This window comes from Dendropsophus ebraccatus, chromosome 14 (assembly GCF_027789765.1).
Source record: "Dendropsophus ebraccatus isolate aDenEbr1 chromosome 14, aDenEbr1.pat, whole genome shotgun sequence".
Taxonomy (NCBI): domain Eukaryota; kingdom Metazoa; phylum Chordata; class Amphibia; order Anura; family Hylidae; genus Dendropsophus; species Dendropsophus ebraccatus.
The window spans coordinates 32,763,239-32,783,341 of NC_091467.1; the positions used below are offsets into that span (position 1 = coordinate 32,763,239).

General features: G+C 43.8%; 1 protein-coding gene across 1 annotated transcript in view; it reads right to left on the reverse strand.

Annotated features, from left to right (window-relative positions):
- Positions 1-382: 382 nt before the first annotated feature.
- NSF (N-ethylmaleimide sensitive factor, vesicle fusing ATPase) overlaps positions 383-20,103 on the reverse strand; it is a 52,397-nt gene continuing 32,676 nt past the window's right edge. The window contains exons 5-21 of the mRNA XM_069952149.1: positions 16,016-16,182; positions 15,012-15,119; positions 14,195-14,270; positions 11,842-11,997; positions 10,138-10,337; positions 9,637-9,802; positions 9,476-9,550; positions 9,194-9,381; positions 8,247-8,342; positions 5,292-5,448; positions 5,084-5,217; positions 3,667-3,733; positions 3,507-3,586; positions 3,243-3,377; positions 3,038-3,151; positions 1,819-1,874; positions 383-1,330 (exon numbers count right to left, since the gene is read on the reverse strand). Of these exons, the coding sequence (XP_069808250.1) occupies positions 1,303-1,330; positions 1,819-1,874; positions 3,038-3,151; positions 3,243-3,377; positions 3,507-3,586; positions 3,667-3,733; positions 5,084-5,217; positions 5,292-5,448; positions 8,247-8,342; positions 9,194-9,381; positions 9,476-9,550; positions 9,637-9,802; positions 10,138-10,337; positions 11,842-11,997; positions 14,195-14,270; positions 15,012-15,119; positions 16,016-16,182 (2,003 nt within the window). The 3' untranslated portion in view covers positions 383-1,302. The remainder of the gene's footprint in view (positions 1,331-1,818; positions 1,875-3,037; positions 3,152-3,242; positions 3,378-3,506; positions 3,587-3,666; positions 3,734-5,083; positions 5,218-5,291; positions 5,449-8,246; positions 8,343-9,193; positions 9,382-9,475; positions 9,551-9,636; positions 9,803-10,137; positions 10,338-11,841; positions 11,998-14,194; positions 14,271-15,011; positions 15,120-16,015; positions 16,183-20,103) is intronic.

Below are 20,103 nucleotides of genomic sequence, written 5' to 3' on the forward strand. Positions count from 1 at the left end.
GACGACTCTAAACATGGCAAACTAGTCCTCTCCATTATGTGTGTGCTCAGTAGTCCTGGATATTCATGAGCACCAGCACATTCAGTCCACCGACTGCTAATTGGCAGTTGTGTATCTATACTGTATAAGGACAGACAGCTGTCAATCAATCTGGAGAACGGAGGGAGTGGCGCAGCACAAAGCAAATACTCCTACAATAAATCTGTTCAGCATTTCTGTCACTAGTTTATGTTGCCCTCATTTAAGGCGGCATAAACCTAGTGACAGATTCCCTCTAACAACATTTTAATGTCACTGAATGAAGCAACTGCTTCTGCCTTACTAACAGTCTGACTTAATCGATCAGCATCTGTGCTCAGATTGTCAAAACAAGGAAAGTTGATACCCGATAAATAATTTCTTTATTGCAATAGTTATCCAGCTGCAATAGTCAACAAATCATTTATTACAACATAAAATCCACAATAAAAATATTACACATACTGTGGGACGGAGGAGGAGACATGTGTCGGAGGTTGAGGGGTTAGATAGAGGTAAAGCAGCCACAGAACCACAACACATGTCACTCACAGGAAAGACACTGAAGGGTGCGGGAGGCTGAGAGAGAGAAGAGAAACCCAAACACAGCATGTCCACATCCACTGTGAGCATATCCAGGCCAGAGGGACATGAGTAAAGAGCATATCCACGACCAGCCTTCCCCACAAATTGTACTAGTCAACACCTAAACATAACCCTGTTAACCACCACCCTATAATGAACTAGCGAATCAGTAGTCTGTATAGGGGAAACATTCACAACGGCCACCTACACTCTGTGAGCTGTACAGTTTTGTGATCAAACCCAACAGGAAGATAAAAGAACATGGCTACTGGGATATGGCTAAATCACCACAGCTTGGTTTGTGCATTCCTATCAACCAGAAGTTGCATTGACGTAATGAAGAAGTGACAGCTTACTGATGTACAGTTACTGCCTGCCAATCTTGTGCAAGAAACTCTGGTGGCACTAAATTGGCTCATTGATGAGGATGTTATAGCGTTGTTACATAATGGTTGCAGAACCCTGTCCTGAGCATTCATACTAATCAGAAGCTGGGTGAACTGAGAATAGATCTGAATGGCTTAGACAAAGCATACTGTAGTTTAGGATCACATGCACATCCTGTGTGATACAGAAATAAGGGAGTCAGTGGTGTGCTTGTAGAGTCCAACCTTCCCAGAAACAGCCAATAGTGGGTGGAATGTTTTACGTTCGGATGAGGATGACGACACCTTCCCCCAAGTGCTCCTGTCCTGCTGGTTAATCGTAGTCACGTCGAACTGGATCACTATAAACAGAAACAGCGATCAGAGGACATGAGAAAATAAATCTTACAAATTGGCACTCTCTAAGGGTCCTTTTAGACATCCTGATTTGCGGCCATCGAGCGCTGAACAGTAAGATCAGAGCTCGCTTACAGTGCCTTTACATGGCACAAAAAATCCAGTAGCTGGGTCACACAAACAATCCCTGTATTGTTTGTGCAGCCATGTAAATACATTGCTGCTGGTAAACAATGATTTATATGCCAGCACAAGGCTTATTTTTAAAGGTCTTGGCTGATTGCTGACACTTTTAGGCACTTTTAGGCTTCCCTGCGATCTGATAGCGAGGACTTATCCTAGTATATAGATCATAAATAATTTTTGCCCTCAGAAAAGCCCTTTAAAGTATGTGTTTTATAATTTACCTTATTTTCTGGAGAACCCTCACTTTCACTACATCTTCAAAAAAAAAAAAAAAAAAGAGCTCTGTTGCCCTACAGTATAAACTTACGCAGCTTCTTCTTTCAGCAAAGCCAGGAACTTGTCAACACGGTACTCTGGATCCATCTAAAATATAAACACAATTTAAAAAGCGTAAGTATTATCAGTAACTTGCGCTGGTGACCTAATGCTGGGGAATTCAGGACCTTCCAAAATCTTCTCGGCACTGATCACTGCAGTCACATGATTGAGAAATTGCAGCATGCAGTAATGTTCCCTAATCTGTACGGTTCCTAGCTGTCAGATATAAACAGGACAGATAATTAGGATGTCACCGATGTATTTAAAGGAGAAGTCTGGGGAAAATTTTTATTAAAGTATTGTATTGTCCCCCAACAATTTATACAAATTACCAATATACACTTATTACAGGAAAAGCTTATAAAGTGCTTTTTTCCCTGCACTTACTACTGCATCAAGGCTTCACTTCCTGGATGAAATGGTGATGTCACAACCCGACTGCCAGAGCTGTGCGGGCTGTGGCTGCTGGAGAAGATGATGGCAGAGGGATGCTCAGTGTCCCCCTGCCATCATCCTCTCCAGCAGCCACAGCCCGCATGCGTTCCACCAGTGCCCAAGGTGGAGCGCATGACGCATCTAAAGCAGACTTGAGAATAGAGGATGCTACTATGAATGTTCCACAATGGGGAAAGAAAAAGATAGAGGTGTTCCAGATCCCAGACTGACGGTACGAGTTTTACTATGGGTTTAACAGAGTAGGAGCCCTATATAGGTTTATTGTGTGTATGTGGGTTGTAATATTTGTCCACAGTCTGAAGTAGGACACCCTGAAACGCCCATTGTGTTACTGATCCTGCTGGGTATTTGGGTTAGGACCTGTTTTCAAAACTGCTGCACTGTGGAACACTTGGAGTGTGGTATACACACTGGTTGTGCTCCGCTTCTGGGTGTTGTGGCTCTGGATTCCCCAACCCATAAAGTAAGCGGTATCAATTACTTCTGCTAATGAGGCGCTCTGCTTTTTTTCCCCCCTATGTCTCCAGCCCATATCTCTCCTGTACAGAAAAATATTCTAAGCCGATTTATGACCAGGTCAACTTTGGTCACAGCTCATTCAAGACAAGACAGATAAGGGCTGGAGACAAAGTCAAGCCAATGTTTTTCCTGATATAATGGAACACAGCTGAAGTCAAAACGAAGCAGAATATTTTTTGAAAAATATTTTCATTGCACTATAAAACAATATCCCTCCTTCTGTGTGTACTCACCTGCATGGACATCTCGATTAACATGAGAAGCTTCTTGATGCCTATGTAAACCTTCTTACTCTTCACATGCTGAGCAATTCTAGAGCGTTCATTGTCCTTAAAACTACCCAAAAGCTGCAAAAAAAAAAAAAAAAAAAAAATTAAATCCATAACAGTGAAATAAACTAAAAATGCATAATACAACACATGGATGTGAGGAGCTCACCTCCAGCGCCTCCATCAGCTGTTCTCCTGTGCGGATGTTAGGAATATGTATTGTAGTACTGAAGGCATCCAGCATCTCCATCTCCTGCAGGACGTCCTTACGACTGGTGGTGCCAATGATCAGGAGTTTACGACCCTGGAGAAAAATGGAAAAAAAATTAAAGATGTGTTCAGCACAAGTCATTAATTGAGTCACAATGTATGATCAGATCGGTTTTCTGTCTAGTAGCCCACAGACACCCCTATATAAAAAAAAGGCTCTTACCTGTGGGGGAGCTTTCTTCAGAAGCACAAGTAAAGCCTGGAGCACCAGATTAGAGAAACGAGGACCAATGGGAACATAATCTGCCAAGAAAACCCAATCAATTATAATTTGATTTTATAGTGCTATTCACGCAAAGATTTGTGTGGGTCTCGGGTCTCACCTAGCAGCCTCTCTATATCATCTACCACAACACAACTCAGCTGGGACTTGTAAGCATCTTCGAAGATCTAGAAGACAGAAGAAAAAGTGATTCAGGAAGGAAGAGGAAAAGGGGACTTGCCACTGCCTAAAAGGGGTTGCCCAGGCTTACAAAAACATGGCCGCTGTCTTTCACAAACAGCATCACTCCAGTCCTCAGTTTGGGTGTGAGCTTTGCAGCTCAGTTCCATTGAAGTGAATAGAGCTGAAATGTGATGCCTGGGGACAGGTGTAGTGTTGTTTTTGTAAGAAAGAAGCTGTGCATTGCCTAATCCTGGATAATCCCTTTAAAGTGGCAACTCCAGGAGCTGGCTGCAATGATGAAAATGTGCAGCAGCCCCAGGCTTTTACTACCATGTTTAAGAGCAGCCCAAGTAAAGTTAAAGGGGTATTACACTCAAAATTATTAGCCCAGCATTTAATTGTATTCAGCAATATTTAAATCTTTGTAATAGGCTGTAATTATGGTCCCTGTGTCATTCCTGTCTTTCTATATGCCTCTCACCCACATCAAGGTGTAAAATACCTTCTACAGGTCTTCTCGCCCTTTCCTTATTCTTCCTCCCAACAGAGATGTGGAGCAAGTGTCCTTCATCTCTACAGTGGGCCGGCAGTGGCTTTCCCCATACTTATTGTGTTAGCACTTACAACCCGCCCCACTGCAGTGACACATGATACACTATACACACTACAGTATTCCCTGATGGTCCGTGGCCCGCCTCTTCCACCATACTGCCTCTGCCTGGTATAGTGTTATCTAGAACAGAGAAGCCTCATATATTGTAGAAATATGCGGATAAAGATCAAGGTGGCACCTAGCATGCTGGGAGATGTAGATGTAAGGCACAAGTGGAGCATTCCTTAAAAAAGGTGTTATCAAGGGTAAAAAAAGAAATAACAGTTTTCTTTCTGAAATAGCGCTAAACAGTGGCGTGATTTCCTCCCTAAACGGGTGTGGCACTGTTCGTGAAAGATAGCTACTCTGTTTTTCTTGTCTTGGATAGCCCCTTTAACCCTCTCTCACCCTGGTCTCAACACAGTTACATATCTGCATGCAGTGCTAGCGATTCTGAGCCTCCCCTGATGTATGGTCTAATTATTAGAATTGACATTACACTTAGGGAAGCTGTCTGTGTCTGTAGCGCTGCAGCCGCAGCACAGTATAGCAGAGTGGTAATTGACAGTTACTCCTGCTTGTTCTGCTACATTGTGCAGTGGCTGCAGCGCTTGTGACACAGGCTGCCTACCCAAGTGTTATGTCTTTTCTAATACTAACATGCTATACATCAGAGGAGTATCGCTAGCTGTTACTTAAAGTAAAAAGAAATATAGAGATATAAATCTATATACGGAAACATTTTCTTTGCTGGAAGTCCTACCTTCTTGATGGCCTGGCATTTGGCAGTCTCAGAGAACCCGATCATCTTGTCTGGTGAGCAGATCTTAATAAAGGGGAAATTAGACTCCTCAGAGATCTTGGCGGCGAGCGCTGTCTTGCCACTGTGTGGTGGACCTGATAAATAAGGTCATGTGAGGTCATGATTCTAAAGAAATGAAACTAACCCTAATACAGCTTTAGGACCCCACCTTCCAGAAGGACGCTGACCAGTGGTGTGCGATCACTGTTTTTGGTTTGCTGGACTAGTAATTCCCCGTCCTCTAAGACACAAGTAACAGGGTCGCCCCATTTAATGATACCGTTCATGATATAACTTGCATAGTCCTCCTGGTTGGTACCAAAAGCCTAAAAAAAGACATGTCAAGAATCAATGCTGGGGTTTCTATAACAGAGTCCAGCCAAGTCTCCTATAGATATATGATGGCACACAAGCTCCATGTGGCTCCTTATGACCTTTTGTTCGCTTCTTTGCTGATTAAAACATTGAGTGCATTTTAGAAAACAACTTTAAAGATTGTTCGGCAAACAGCTCTCCCCCAATCCTCATATACACATGTACAACTGGCTTGAATAAGCGTGCATGTATTCTTAGACTGGGTTCACACTACGTATATTTCAGTCCGTATTGTGGTCCTCATATTGCAACCAATACCAGGAGTGGATTAACCTCTTAAAAAGGACAACTCCGGCGGGACCCCCCCACCCCCCCCCAAAAAAAAAAAACACAGACACCATACTCATCCATCCCTCCGGTGACGATCATCACTCCATTCGCCCACCGTACGCCTCACCGTCACCTGCGTCCGCCGTCCAGCGATGTCTCTTACTTCCGGGTCAATGGGAGAGAAAAGGCTGCCAGTGCGCTTGCGCACCGATAGCCTTTTCATTGGCTGGAGCGCATCACATGGCTTCCAGCAAGCTAAGCCAATCAGGGTTGAGCAAGCTGGAAGCCATGTGATGCGCTCCAGCCAATGAAAAGGCTGCTGGTGCGCATGTGCACCAGCAGCCTTTTCTCTCCCATTCACTTTCAATGAAGACGCCGAGGAGAAGAAGACCCGGACCGCCCCCCCCCCCCCCCCCCCAGCTCTGATGTCGTCGTCACCAGATGCTGCCCGGGAGAAGAGGACCGTGACGATCGTAATAGGTAATTTATACATTCTTTAACTTCCGTTGGGGGGGGGGGGGGGGGGTTGGGGTCGGGGTCGGAAAGTGGGGGAAGGGGGCCAGACCAGGCATTTAACCACAGTACAAAGTTATATAACTTTGTAATGCGAGTTAAATAAGCCCAAAAAATGTTTCGGGGAGTTGTCCTTTAGGGACGCATGACGTATCCGTAATATCCGTAATATCCATAATAGGTGTTCAGAGCGGTTGCAGGTGGCCCTTGTAGCCCGGGACCGCGGGTATTAGCGGGCACGGTCTGATCGCCTTGCCCGCTAATACAGTAATCAGATGCAGCTGTCAAACATGACAGCTGCATCCGATTACCGGAATCAGCACTTCCCTGGTGTCTAGTGGGGGAGATCACTCCTCCGGGACATTGTCCCGGAGGAGCGATCTCCGTTACTGCTGCCGGCCGGGGACCGCTCCAAGATGGCGCCGTCCCCGGCCCGGGACTTGCTTGTTTTCGGCTGCAGCAGCCGAAAGCAATTGAGTGCCGATCTCATTGATCTTTGCTGTATAACTATATACAGCATGGATCAATGAGTGATCAGTGCACTTATACTAGTCTAGTATATGTGTAAAAAAAAAAAAGTATTGTTATAAGTAAAAAGCCCCCTCCCCTAATAAAAGCTTGAATCACCCCCCTTTTCCCAGGTTTTAAATAAAATACATAAATAAATAAACAAGTTTGCTATCGCCGCGTGCGTAATCGCCCAAACTATTAATTAATCACATTCCTGATCTCGCACGGTAAATGGCGTAAGCGCAAAAAAATCCCAAAGTGCAAAATTGCGCATTTTTGGTCGCCTCAAATTCAGAAAAAATGATCAAAAAGTCGTATATGCGCAATCAAGGTACCAATAGAAAGAACACATCATGGCGCAAAAAATTACACCTCATACAGCCCCATAGACCAAAGGATAAAAGCGCTATAAGCCTGGGAATGGAGCGATTTTAAGGAACATATATTTGTTAACAATGGTTTGAATTTTTTACAGGCCATCAGATACAATAAAAGTTATACATGTTATATATCATTTTAATCGTAAAGACTTGAGGAACATGCATAACAAGTCAGTTTTACCCCAGGGCGAATGCCGTAAAAACACATTCCCCCCAAATAAAAGAAATGCGTTTTTTTTTTTTCAATTTCACCACACTTTGAATTTTTTCCTGGTTTCGCAGTGCACTTTATGCAAAAATTCAGCCTGTCATTGCAAAGTACAATTAGTGACGCAAAAAATAAGGGCTCATGTGGGTTTCTAGGTGGAAAAATGCAAGTGCTATGGCCTTTTAAACACAAGGAGGAAAAACCGAAAACGCAAAAACGAAAATTGGCCCCGTCCTTAAAGGGTTAAAAGCACAGAAAGGATCTGTTCACACAATGGTGAAATTGAGTGGATGGCCGCCATATAACAGTAAATAACGGCCATTATTTCAATATAACAGCCGTTGTTTTAAAATAACAGCAAATATTTGCCATTAAATGGCGGCCATCCACTTAATTTCAACATTGTGTGAACAGATCCTTTCTGTGTTTTCAATCCACTCCTGGTTTTGGTTGCAATATGAGGACCACAATACTGACTGAAATATACGTAGTGTGAACCCAGCCTAAAAGGGGGAAAAGGGTGCGCTGCTGCCAGAGGAGTCTGACAGGGATTTATCTCCTAGGGAACAAGTGGATTGGGCAGTTGAAAACCATCATGCTCAATCCTTCCCTCCCTGACATCTGCTTTCTGGGGAGAGTCCAGAGAAACCTCATACACAATAGGTGGTTGCCTGATCCTGCTTAACTTGTTGGGCTTGGCCTACTTTCCTACGTTCCTGTCGTTTCAGGGGCATTTTTCAAGATAAGCTTCCTGTGTATGTACATGAGGATCTATGTGAGGCTTGTAGAAAGGACGGTGCCTATTTAAGTTAAGTTAACGTGTGTGGCCAACCTAAGTAGTGGCCATGTTGATCATAGGGCAACTTACAGGCTTGATGTCACTTTCCAGAGAATTGAGAAAGTCTCCTCTTGTCACCTGGAGTTGTTCGGCCTTCTCCATATCAACCTCTACTTTGGTGCTGGCCTAATGAGAGATAAAAAAAAAAAAAAACTTCAGTCAAGTGGTTATAACCCCAAACCATACATTACCAATATTTTTATCTATTTAACCTTTAACTAAGTGTCATACTCATGGAAAGGACTATACACCTCCTAGATGTAAGCTCTGCTGGTCTTGGTCTAGCTGGGGTCTTCCTGCATCTCATGGTGCAATTCTGTGCATTCAAATTAATTTTACTTAGAAATGCTACATTAGTAGAATTTTATGTTACAGTCTCCAGACAGTAAGAGAAGGGGCTGGAATAAACAGGAACTAATAGGGACCTGTCATTTCTCCTCTGCCAGCTAATAAGGCGAGCCAGAATGGTGACAGGGCCATGGTACTGCCTAAATATTGTAAGGTGCTGAAAGACATAAGGATTATGACACCAGTGCAGATGGGGGAGGACTGGCAGAACATCCTGAATTCTGTCTACTAAATGGAATGATACTCCTGACCATTTCTCCCCACAATGACATTTACCAAGTCATGTATTGTATTGTTAGACATAGGAGTCTATTCAGTCTACCAGATAGCTGTGTCAGAACTACAGGGAGGTGCATTGTGATAACGCCATTGGTTTACCGACAGTTATCATCATCGGGTCCCCCAGCTGCTGAATAATTTTGGGTGCCCTACAGCTGTTGCAGAATATTATGATACACCCCTAAGCTACTGCAGGACATCATAATAGTGATCCTGTGTTCTCATCCTGCAGCCTTTCTGGAGGTCACCGATTCCTCAGTGACACTTCATACACAGGCATCACTGACTGGTTATTTTTCAAACCCCATAAAGCTGTAATACTGTACAATGTCGTTGTGTTACCATCGTACCTTGATGTGTCGGTTCATGGCCGTGGACTGCGCTGCCCTCACAAGCCCCTCCAGCTCTGCTCCACTAAAGTTTTTGGTCTCCTGAGCCAGTTCAGCTATTTCTACGTCCTGCGACAGCAGCTTGTGCTCCCTCATCCGGGCGGTGTGTATATTGAGAATCTGGATACGACCTTTCTCATCAGGCAAACCTGAGGTAGTAATGGTGGTTCAGGAAGTGAACATTATGCCTGATAGTAGCAAGACCAGTGAATTATCTATGCATGTGTCATATGTCCCACTTACCAATCTCCATCTTGACTTCCAGCCTCCCAGGTCTCAGCAGAGCTTCATCAATCAGATCTGGCCTGTTGGTCATACCTAAACAGATACGGAAGATAAGCGGTCAATGCCATACCATATGCATTTTAAGAGTGTTTTAAGTGCCCTCTTCCAGTCCATCTCACCTATGACCAGAATGTTATTGAGCTGCTCCACACCATCTATCTTAGACAACAGTTGGTTCACTACGGTATCATGGACGCCAGTGCTTCCTGCCATGCTTCCTCTCTGCTTACAAATGGCATCTATTTCATCAAAGATGATAATGTGGAGCCCACTGTTAGCACCAAGCTGGGGATACAAGGAGGTGACAGAGGTGAACATGAACAAGCGGATAGTAATGAGCAAGAGAGATTTCACATAAGGGGAACATTCACTTATACAACCAATTCATTCATTGCTCCAATGCATGTACCATAAGAAAAAAAAAATTTAGGGTTGGGGCGCAATAAGTGATGGTAACAGGTGCTCACTGCAATTCTATTCACTGTCTATGGGATCCAAAAACAGCAACCGGCCATCTCCTGGAATCTCATAGACAATGAATAGATTGAGCTTTCCATTTCATAAGTGTTGTTGGTGCGACAAGACCTTTACAGATTTTATTTCCTTCTTCATTGCCTCACCCTTCTTTGTTCCTCTTCTGCATCTGCAAACAACTTTCTAATGTTGGCCTCAGACTCTCCCACGTACTTGTTCAGGATTTCGGGTCCATTGACCACTTTGGGTTCCCTGGCATTCAGCATTTTACCAATCTGCCTGGCCATGAGGGTCTTACCACATCCAGGAGGGCCGAAGAGAAGAATACCTTTCACATGCTTGCACCCTGTAGGTTAAAATGCAATATGAAGTTACTGTAAATTCCCCTAGCACCTATGCATACAGAATGTATTAAGTATATATTTTTCAATACAGCATACAATGTTCTCTACTGCATTGCCTTAAGAGGTTGCTGGAAGATACTGTATGAGCTCTATAGATTAAAAAAAAAACTCAATGTTTCTTCTTCAAAAGATCTGGAATAGATCACATTTTCCCCATAATGCCTCTGGTGGTCATTTTGGGGCCGGTATTGGCTTTCCTATGATTCCATTTGATGTGCTGTATTTCGGGCTTTACACCATTCCCAACAATAAGGTTATAGAAGGGTATATAGGTTATATGTAAACTAAGCCTTGGTCTCTCTGCTACAATACACATAGCATGTAACAGTCTGGGCTAATACATCCAGGACCTGATCTTCTACACATTAGCTAAAATCTCAGTAAGGTGAATTTGGAGAAGTACTGTACAGATCAGTCCTGATGTCCTCGTTGTCAGCAGATTGCAGCCGCTGCCTTGGTCTATTACTTGCCAGTGATGACAGCCATGTTTGGGTAGAGGAGGGCACCTGTCATCCCGGCCTAATCCTGTAACAATATGACCTTTTCCTGGGATGCAGGTGAGAATGTACAAGAAACACACAGTTATAATGGAGATAAGGTCTACAAGACAAGGCCTGTGGAGGTGACAGAAGAGTGGCGAGATGGAAGGAGCAGCTTTTACTGGAAAAGACCTGACATTTACAGCTTTATAAACTTTTCAGAACTTACCATAAGTAAGAACAGGTGCAGCGAACTCTGGCTCGGTAAACAGACTAAATTAACCAAGTGTGGGCTACAGGGTGGTACACCTGACTACCAGCCTGACTGGCATTACTATGTATACTGCTTGTGGTCATAGCTTGTTTATTCTGAGCACCCCAAAAGCTTACACATTGCACAGGGATATGGAGTTGCTTTGCACAAAGGGGCAGGCTCATAATGGAAATCCTGTTCTAGCATTAAAGAGGATCAGTCAGCCCTCCTGATACGTCTACATAGAATATACACTCAAGTCTGCACTGTGAGGTATATGAAATATATGACTAAATTCACAAACTGGGTGTGACCATTCCTCTTGTCTATTTCCCTACATATGCAAAGACTGGACAGTGTACAAGAAGTGGTAACACCCAGTTCTCCCTGCAGTCATATTACCTGGAGGAATAAGAGATGAACAGATGAGCTACTTTATAGATATTACATCTACTCACTAAAACTGATCCTCTTTAAATGGACAGGCCTGGACCCCTTACATGGATATGCATGGATACACCCTTAATTAATTACATATTGTTTAAGGCAGTTAATGAATAAAGAGTTAACCCTTTCATACGTTTATCATTTAATCTTTTATGCTATCTGTAACCAATCTGTGTTGCTCTTTGTTATGGTGAAAACGACCGATTCTATCATATTATCCTGCCCTATATATTTTCCAATATTAAAAAAAAAAAAAAAAAAACTCACCCATTTGTTCCACGATCTCTGGTGGGAAGACCCTTGAAGCAAAGGCTCGTCTAAAGATGTCAGAGAACTCCTTGTCCAGCCCACCGATACCCATCTTTTCAAAGTTCCAGTCTGGGTTGATGATGGACTGGCGGCCCTGCTTAGTTTTTGCTTTACCTATATGTGTAAAATTGGGAACAGAGTTAATAAACAAAATCCACATAGGCATAAAGGAGGAGAGGACAGAACCTTCTAGAAAGCCTCACCCAGACCAAACATGATTTATACTGGTAAAATACATTTTTTGGCTTAACAAATGCAACGTTTTTTCGAGATAGAATCCCCGTTTTTTTTCTTCTCCAGATGAATTCTCTTGTCGAGGCACATAGATTTAAAGGGGTATAAAACTATCCTGGATAACCCCTTTAAGCAAAACTGTAGGCCAAATCTGATAGTACTGTCTCTCTGCAAGCGCTGTCTGCTGTGTTTGAAATGCAGCGGACGCAACCTATGCTTGGCAGGAGGAAGAAGGGGCCATCTTGGATTCTGAGCTCCAGCGTGCACCTCTACACTGCAGTGCCGGAGTTCTGACAACCCTACCCAGCCCCCAAAGTAGGAAGTGCTAGAGAGGCTACTATTCCTGGTAATCTTTGTCTTTTACTTACCAGGGGGTCACACCATAAAATCTCTGGTGGAACAATTTTAACCATTTACCATAGGAAGCCTGCTGGAACACTTCCATTATGTATCCCACATACTGCTACTAGACTGCAGAATACCCACACTAGCGTTTAACTAATGCAGTTTTATAAGAAGTGGAGCTGATATATATATATATATATATATATATATATATATATATATATATATATATTTATTTCTGCTCTGAATTTGCTTCATTTAATTGGTGAACAGTGGCGGGGCTTTGCAGCATTTGGGCCATCTCACCTATGCATCATTGGTGAAGGGGGGATGGCTCTGACATCCATCCATCCAGCACTGCAGTGTTTGTTTACTACCAGTGAAGCAGTATTTATTTTCATACTGTGGTGTTGCTTTACTACGGGAAGAGAACTGTTTATTGCTGTACTGTGGTGTTGGGTTAACTAGAGGTGGGGCAGTATGTATTTCTGCATCAGAGTAGGTCCTTAGACCCCATGGCCGGGCCATGGAAGTGTTATGCTCTGAAACTGGCCTTCCAGCGTTTAAAGAATCAGACACACTGCCCCATTCTGTCAGGCATATGCAGCAACACACCTGAGGATTATGTGTTAACACTGCCACCTACTGGTCCACTGAAGCAAAAAATAAAAAAACATTAAACGGGTTGTACAGAGTAAAGTACACATGGTTGATTTTTTTCTTAAAGTTATACTGTCACCTCCCTTACTCTCGCTTCATCGGTGGACAGTGTGACCTAGGTGGGGCCTCATGGCAATCCTGATGCTTTTGTCCATTATTCTTTTATGCTGTTTACCATATAGGAACAATACTGTTATATTTCAATAGATCAGACAATTCTGCACACTATGATTTTTATAAATTTTTATTCATATAATGGGAAAGGTGGCGATTTAAACTTTTATTGAGGGAGGTGTTTTTAATATTTAAATTATTATTTTTTTAATGCTTTATATGTCCCCTAGGGGACTATTACATGCAATCATTAGATTGCATATACTGATCATCGGCGCTCTTTTCATAGAATATGCCTGAAGCAGTCTATGAGAAGATCGCCAATCTGACAGGATGGTGGCAAGTATTACGCCCTCCACCTGTCTGAAAAATTGATCGGGACCTCTGCAGCGTGATTACAGGTATCTCAATCAATTTTCAAAAGGATGCTGGTTGACCTCAGGGAGATCAACCAAAAAACCGCAGAGACACCATCAGCGTCCTTTTGCATGCACTTACTAGGCATTGCTCCCACTCGCCAGAATCGTACTCCACACTGATGAGGGGCAAATACCCCGAAAACAGCTGTCTGTGGATGGATACATTGCTAGGGTGGTTTCATTGATTGGAGACATTTCTTGGCTTGGTTGTTCCTTCCCGGAGGAAGGTCTGGCTAGTTCACTGACATTGAGACACGTGATGGTGTCTCCGCAGTGTTCTTTTGCATCAATCAATTTTTCAGACAGGTGGTCAGTGACAGGTACGTCCCCGTCCACAAACTCAAAACTCAATGTCAGGAAAGTTTTTACACATTCCCTACTGCAGGAGGCATCAGTGGTAGGAACATATGTCGCTGTATGGCTGGCGTGAAGGGGTTAATCCCAACATTGTGATAAGCTCCCACTTCACAGCTATCCCACTTTCTGGTAAATTGTAAGATTTCAGAAAAAAATCCTGTGATGTTGCAAGCAAAACTCACCAGTGAGGTTTAGCGAGGAGTTGTCGGCCTTCTCAAACACCACCTGACTGTTCCCCACCACCAGACCTGCCTCGATCTGCAGAATGCAAAAAACATGTGTAATGAGCTACGGAGGCTTACCAAGGGGCCATAAGAGGGCCATGGAGAACAGCTTTTAGTAACAACCCCAACATGTAGGCCTGCACCGCCCCTCCGTCCCGCCTCCTCATTATCATTAGGAATGCCCAAGGCAGGATCTCTACTATTCATCACTTGTCTGAACACTGCACATGTGCTGGATCGTTAAGGCACATGTGCAGTGTTCAGAAAAGTGATGGTTAGAAGAAATCCTCCCGGGGGTGTTTCTAATGAGGGTGGGGCACAGACACTCTAGGGCTGCAAGTTTAAAAGTTGTTTTTTTAGTACAAGAACTGCATCGTGGGTAAAGATACGCTTTAAGTTTCAGTTTTAGCTCATTACTTGGTATTTGGAGAAGGAATCAGGTAGTGACCCACCCCATTGCTGTATAGTCAGAGTCATACTCTTAGCAGCTTGGTGTGCATCAGCCTCTTACCCCTCCCGAACACATACACATTCCCTTCCGCCTAACCCCTTTCTTACAATTTACGCCACTGTCTCTAACTCATGCTTGTGGTATCACTGCTTGAAAAGTCCTTTAGGGTTGCATTTGGCTGCGGATCATAATACTAAAAGGCCAGACTAGATGGACCAAGTGGTCTTTTTCTGCCAACGATCTTCTGCCAAAGAACACATATATTTGTATGTATGTCACCAGTAGACAATTTTAGAAATCCCAGAGCTGTGCCATTAGTGGTACCTTCTGCCTCTTTCCACTGGACTGCTCCCCCTTTAAGATGCTAGGATCCATTGCCTCAACGTCTTTTACCACCAGTCCAAAAAGCTTGTCATTGAAGGAGAACACCAGCTGAAAAGAGGAGGAAAGGGTTTTTACAGAATCAGAAAAACACTGTTGCCTTCTTCTAGAAACAGCTCCACACCTTCCCACAGGTTGCGTCTGTTACTGCAGCTTAGCCATATTCACTTCAATGGAGTGAGCTACTATACCTGAAACACAACCCAAGAAGGTGATTCCATTCTATTAGCCAGGGTAGAGGAACTAACAATGAGTGGCGCCTGTTGTCTAACAATGTATACAATAGAATATAAATGTTGTATAGAATGCTACATTTCACATGTAGCACCTACAGTAAGGGTAATACATTCCCATAGGAGATGCCTTACTACTAAAGAAGAGCCAATCTACAGTAGGAACGAAGCAAAGCGCTTCATTCCTATCTGCGTTCTGCTTATCAGGCTGCGGGCTTCTCTGCTTCCTGCCGCTCCTCCATGGGTGCTGGAAAAAGATGGATCCAGCCCTGAGAAGCTGGGAGAAGTTTCCCAGGACTGGATCCATCTTTTCCCAGCACCTGGGGAGGAGCGGCACGTGGAGCAGACTTCAAAGCCCACAGCCTGATGAACGGAATACAGATAGGAACAAAGCAATTCACTTTGTTCCTACTGTAGATTCGCTAAACTCTGCTTACTAATATAGGTATCTGTACCACTTATTCTCTTCCTTCCTCCCCACTGTCAGGCGATGCAGCTGTAAGAGGTATTCCTATCCCCAAAATAGGGGGGGAGGGGGTCTAGAGAATGGCGACTGTTCTATTCTAATGGGAAGCTGGGGTCCCCATTCTCAAGACTGCAGGGTGTAGGAACGCTGGCAATCAGCTAGTTATTCCCTATCCTGTGAATGGGGCATAACATCTCAAAATGGGAATACCCCTTTAACAATTTGGGGAGGTTTTTAAAGAGACTGACCTGCTGCCCCACAGAGAAGGCCTGGTTATTGAACTGCTGGATAAACTCTCCAGCCATCCTGTCTGTGTCGTATGGGTTGGAGTCGACATTCTTCTTCTGCAGGAAATCTATCTCGATGGTCATAACTCCAATGCACTGCTTGGTCTTGTCAAAGCTGTACACAGCAACTGGGAAAAAAAATAAAAATTATGCAATAAGTGGATTTCATATGTAAAATGTTTTTCATGGTACTTGAAAAACAAAAAGATTTGTGCAACCTAGTGGCACATTATCCATTTGCTGTTAAACATTTACAAGATTCCCTTTTCTCTTATGGAATAAAATGTGGTCTCAATAGTATCAAAGTCACAATTATAGACAAAATTTAACTAAATAACACACACACACATTGGTATTGTTCGTGTGAGTAAACATCCACAATGGAGGGGAAAAGTAAAATGAACCCTAAACACAAATATCTTAGAGCCCTGACCACCATGCTAAGGGTTGCTGAAGGGCCACAGGCTGGAGACCAATGCTTTTAAGAGACTCTGTACCCCCAATCTGACCCCCCCATCCCCCAAACCGCTTGTACCACTGCTTTTAATCCAAGATCTGTCCTGGAGTGCACTCAGCAGGTGATGCAGTTATTGTCCTAAAAACAACTTTTAAACTTGCAGCTCTGTGTCAGATTGGTGTGGCCTAGAGTGTGTATGCTCTAGGCTTGCACTGCCCCTCCGTCCCTCCTCCCCACCCTCCTCATCATTAGGAATGCTCCAGGAAGAACTTTTCCTTTTCATCTCCTGGCTGCACAGTGCACAGGTGCCTTAAAGTGACATGGTCATCCCCTTTTTGCATTATGACTTCCCTACACATGTGTAAAGGGTACATTTTGCAGTTTTTATACCTTATTATTATCATCATCATCTGCAGATTGTGCTACCTGGGCAGATCTTGGATTAAAAGCATCTATCCGACGGTACAAGCGGTTGGGGGGGGGGGGGGCAGATTGTGGGTACAGAGTTGCTTTAAAGTAGTGTTCCCCAACCTGTGGCTCTCCAGCTGGAGCATGAAGGAAGCCGCAGAATACTGCCTTGGAATTAAATATGTAGCAAATTATTACACAAGAATTCCTCCTGTCTGTGACATGATGGATGGATAGATGCTCTGGCTGATGCCCCTTTATTGATGGAATATAAAACCTCCTAATGAACGTAAAAAATCTTTAACACAATTAGCAAAATGGCTTCGCTGTGATTTCTCACAGGGGCTTTTACCCACAGTAAGTGCACATTACCCTGTGCTCTGTACCAGGCGCTCAATCACTTTATTATGTAACTTTAATTCAGTGATAAAGTCAGAAAAACAGTGGGGGAACACAGCAACTAACACCCTCCATAGATTTTAACACTGCAGTGGCCCTACCAGCAGAACAGTGAGTGCAGCTCTGAAGTATAATACAGGATCAATATAAGATAAGTGTTGTAATGTATGTGGGCAGGTGACTGATATGGCAGTTACAGTGCTATCTCACCAGGGATGTTTCCATGGGCCACTCTACAAATAGTTATGGTTGCTGATCGTTGACGGCGAAGTAGCTTAACCATAGCCATGCTGGACCTCCCGGGCCCACAAATGGTATCTCCACAGCTGGCACTATTGGAAGGCAGAGTATATCCCCTTATGTCGCTTTCCTTATTACTGGGGGACTTCCCCCTTGATTTTCTTCTGTGGCCCTCCATGGGCATTGACATCTTATCGTGCAGCAGAAATTTCACTGCTGTGATATACAGGGCTACTCCAACAGCTTGTGCACTTCCCATAGCCAATCAGCTGTCACATGTCTCCCATGTGCCCAGCTTGGGAAACAACAGGTTAACTGACAGGTGAGTTCTAAAATACAAAACTGACAAGGGGGGGGGACATTACCCTACTAGCCAAGCTTACCCTGCAACCAGTATATGCCCTGGCCCCCCCCTCCACCACCACCACCACCACCATCTTCATCATCATCATCAATTACTTGGCATGGGAAGTCCTTACAGTATGTAACTTGAGATCATGAGAGGATAAGTAATTTAATGTATGTACACAGTGACTGCACCAGCAGAATAGTGAGTGCAGCTCTGGAGTATAATACAGGATGTAACTCAGGATCAGTACAGGATAAGTAATGTAATGTATGTACACAGAGACCCCACCAGCACAATAGTGACCATGACATACAATGATATAGCTATTACTTCTGTGCAGCAATGAAGGTGAGACACGACAGCTGTAACACTCAGGTATATGGTAGATACAGGATCCTCTGTGTAGGATGAGGCTGTCAGTCTTCTACTGTACAGCAGGAAATGCTTTTATAGTTTTTTTTTAATCACCATGGTAACCAGGATCATCTCATCATCCCGCCACACAACGACTACAAAGCTGTGACTCCCCCGGGTTATATCACACAAGCAGCACAAAGCAAAAACTAGGCTAGACTATAACAAGCTCCTAAACTGACAATGGGGTAGATGAGATATAAATAAAGAGATAGAAGACCTGAATAAGAGGGAGACACAAGAGAGACAAGAAAGCGACAGAGACATAGGAGATAGATGGAGAGGGACAGAGTGTGAGAGAAAGAGAAGACAAGAAACATAAGAGATAAAGAGGGAGAGATCAGAGACAGAAGAGATGGATAGATAGGAAGAGAGGAAGTAGAGATGAGAGAGATCAGATGGATGGAGATAGCAAGAGACATTGAAAAAAAGAGAGATGCAGATAGATAGACACAACATCTGTATAGGTTATGTATTTGTACTAAATCTTCTGCTATTGATGTATTCACGTAATCTGACACTGTAAGAGAGAGAGGAAGACACAGAGAGAGGAAGACACAAGAGGGGAGACACAAGAGGGGGAGACAGAGTGAGAGAGGGAGACACAAGAGGGGGAGACAGAGAGAGAGAGGAAGACACAAGAGGGGGAGACAGAGAGAGAGAGGAAGACAAGAGGGGGAGACACAGAGAGAGAGAGAGAGAGAGAGAGAGAGAGAGAGAGAGAGAGAGAGAGAGAGAGAGAGAGGAAGACACAAAAGGGGGAGACACAGAGAAAGGAAGACACAAGAGGGGGAGAAATAGAGAGAGGAAGAGATGAGGAGGGAGAGAGAGAGAGGAGGGGGAGAGGGAGAGGAGACAGAGAGGAAGGGGAGACAGAGAGGAAGAGAGAAGAAATGAGAGGGGAAGAGATGTGGATATGGGGTGAGAAGGGAGGAGAAAAGGGAAAGAGAGCAAGGGAGAGATAAGATAAAAAGAAAAGAAAAAAAAAATGAAATAAAGTATAAGAGAAAAAAAAGGGCTATATGAAATGGATGGAGCATTTAAAAAAGTCATGGTGATGGTGATATTCACATCTATCCATCTGTCTCTTATGTATACTACATTAGTGTAGGTTACGTGTACGTCTTCTGCTGTTGATGTGCTCAGAGGGCATCCTGGCAGTGCCCAGCATCAGGGCTCTGCATGGTTATGGCGGAGATGGGTAGAGATGGGGGAGGAGCGTATATTGCTGCATTGCACAGGGCAGGCAATCCTCTGCCCACAGATACGCATAAATCACATCACTGATTTGGTCTGGAATAAGACAAGACCCTGAAGGTGTAGAAGTGGGTGGGGAGTATGGGATAAGAAAGGGACTTCAGAATGCAATGTGAGACGACTGGTTATAAAAGACTAAGTGGCAGGCTGAGGGTTAATGCTAAGACACAAGAGGAATACTCCTTGGAGAAATATATCCTGCAGCCAGGAGTGTATAATGTGCAGCTTTAGGCTGGAGCCGAAGGGTATTGATCTGCATGGAGAGAACATACAAAAAGCTGCTGATTGATCCACCAGGGATAAGGGATATTCCTGGCACCAGAATACAGCGGCATACGGCCGTGCCATGCTTCATGCAGACGCCTCCCTCTGTCTCCCTCATAATGAAGGCAACATGTCGGCAGGAAGAAGCTATTACTGTGTTGCTATGTAACATTCCATCAGACAATGTAACAGGATTTGTTGTCCTTGTAGAAGAGAATCATCGTCTGATTTTTATTTGCTTGATTGTTGAACGTATCGTCC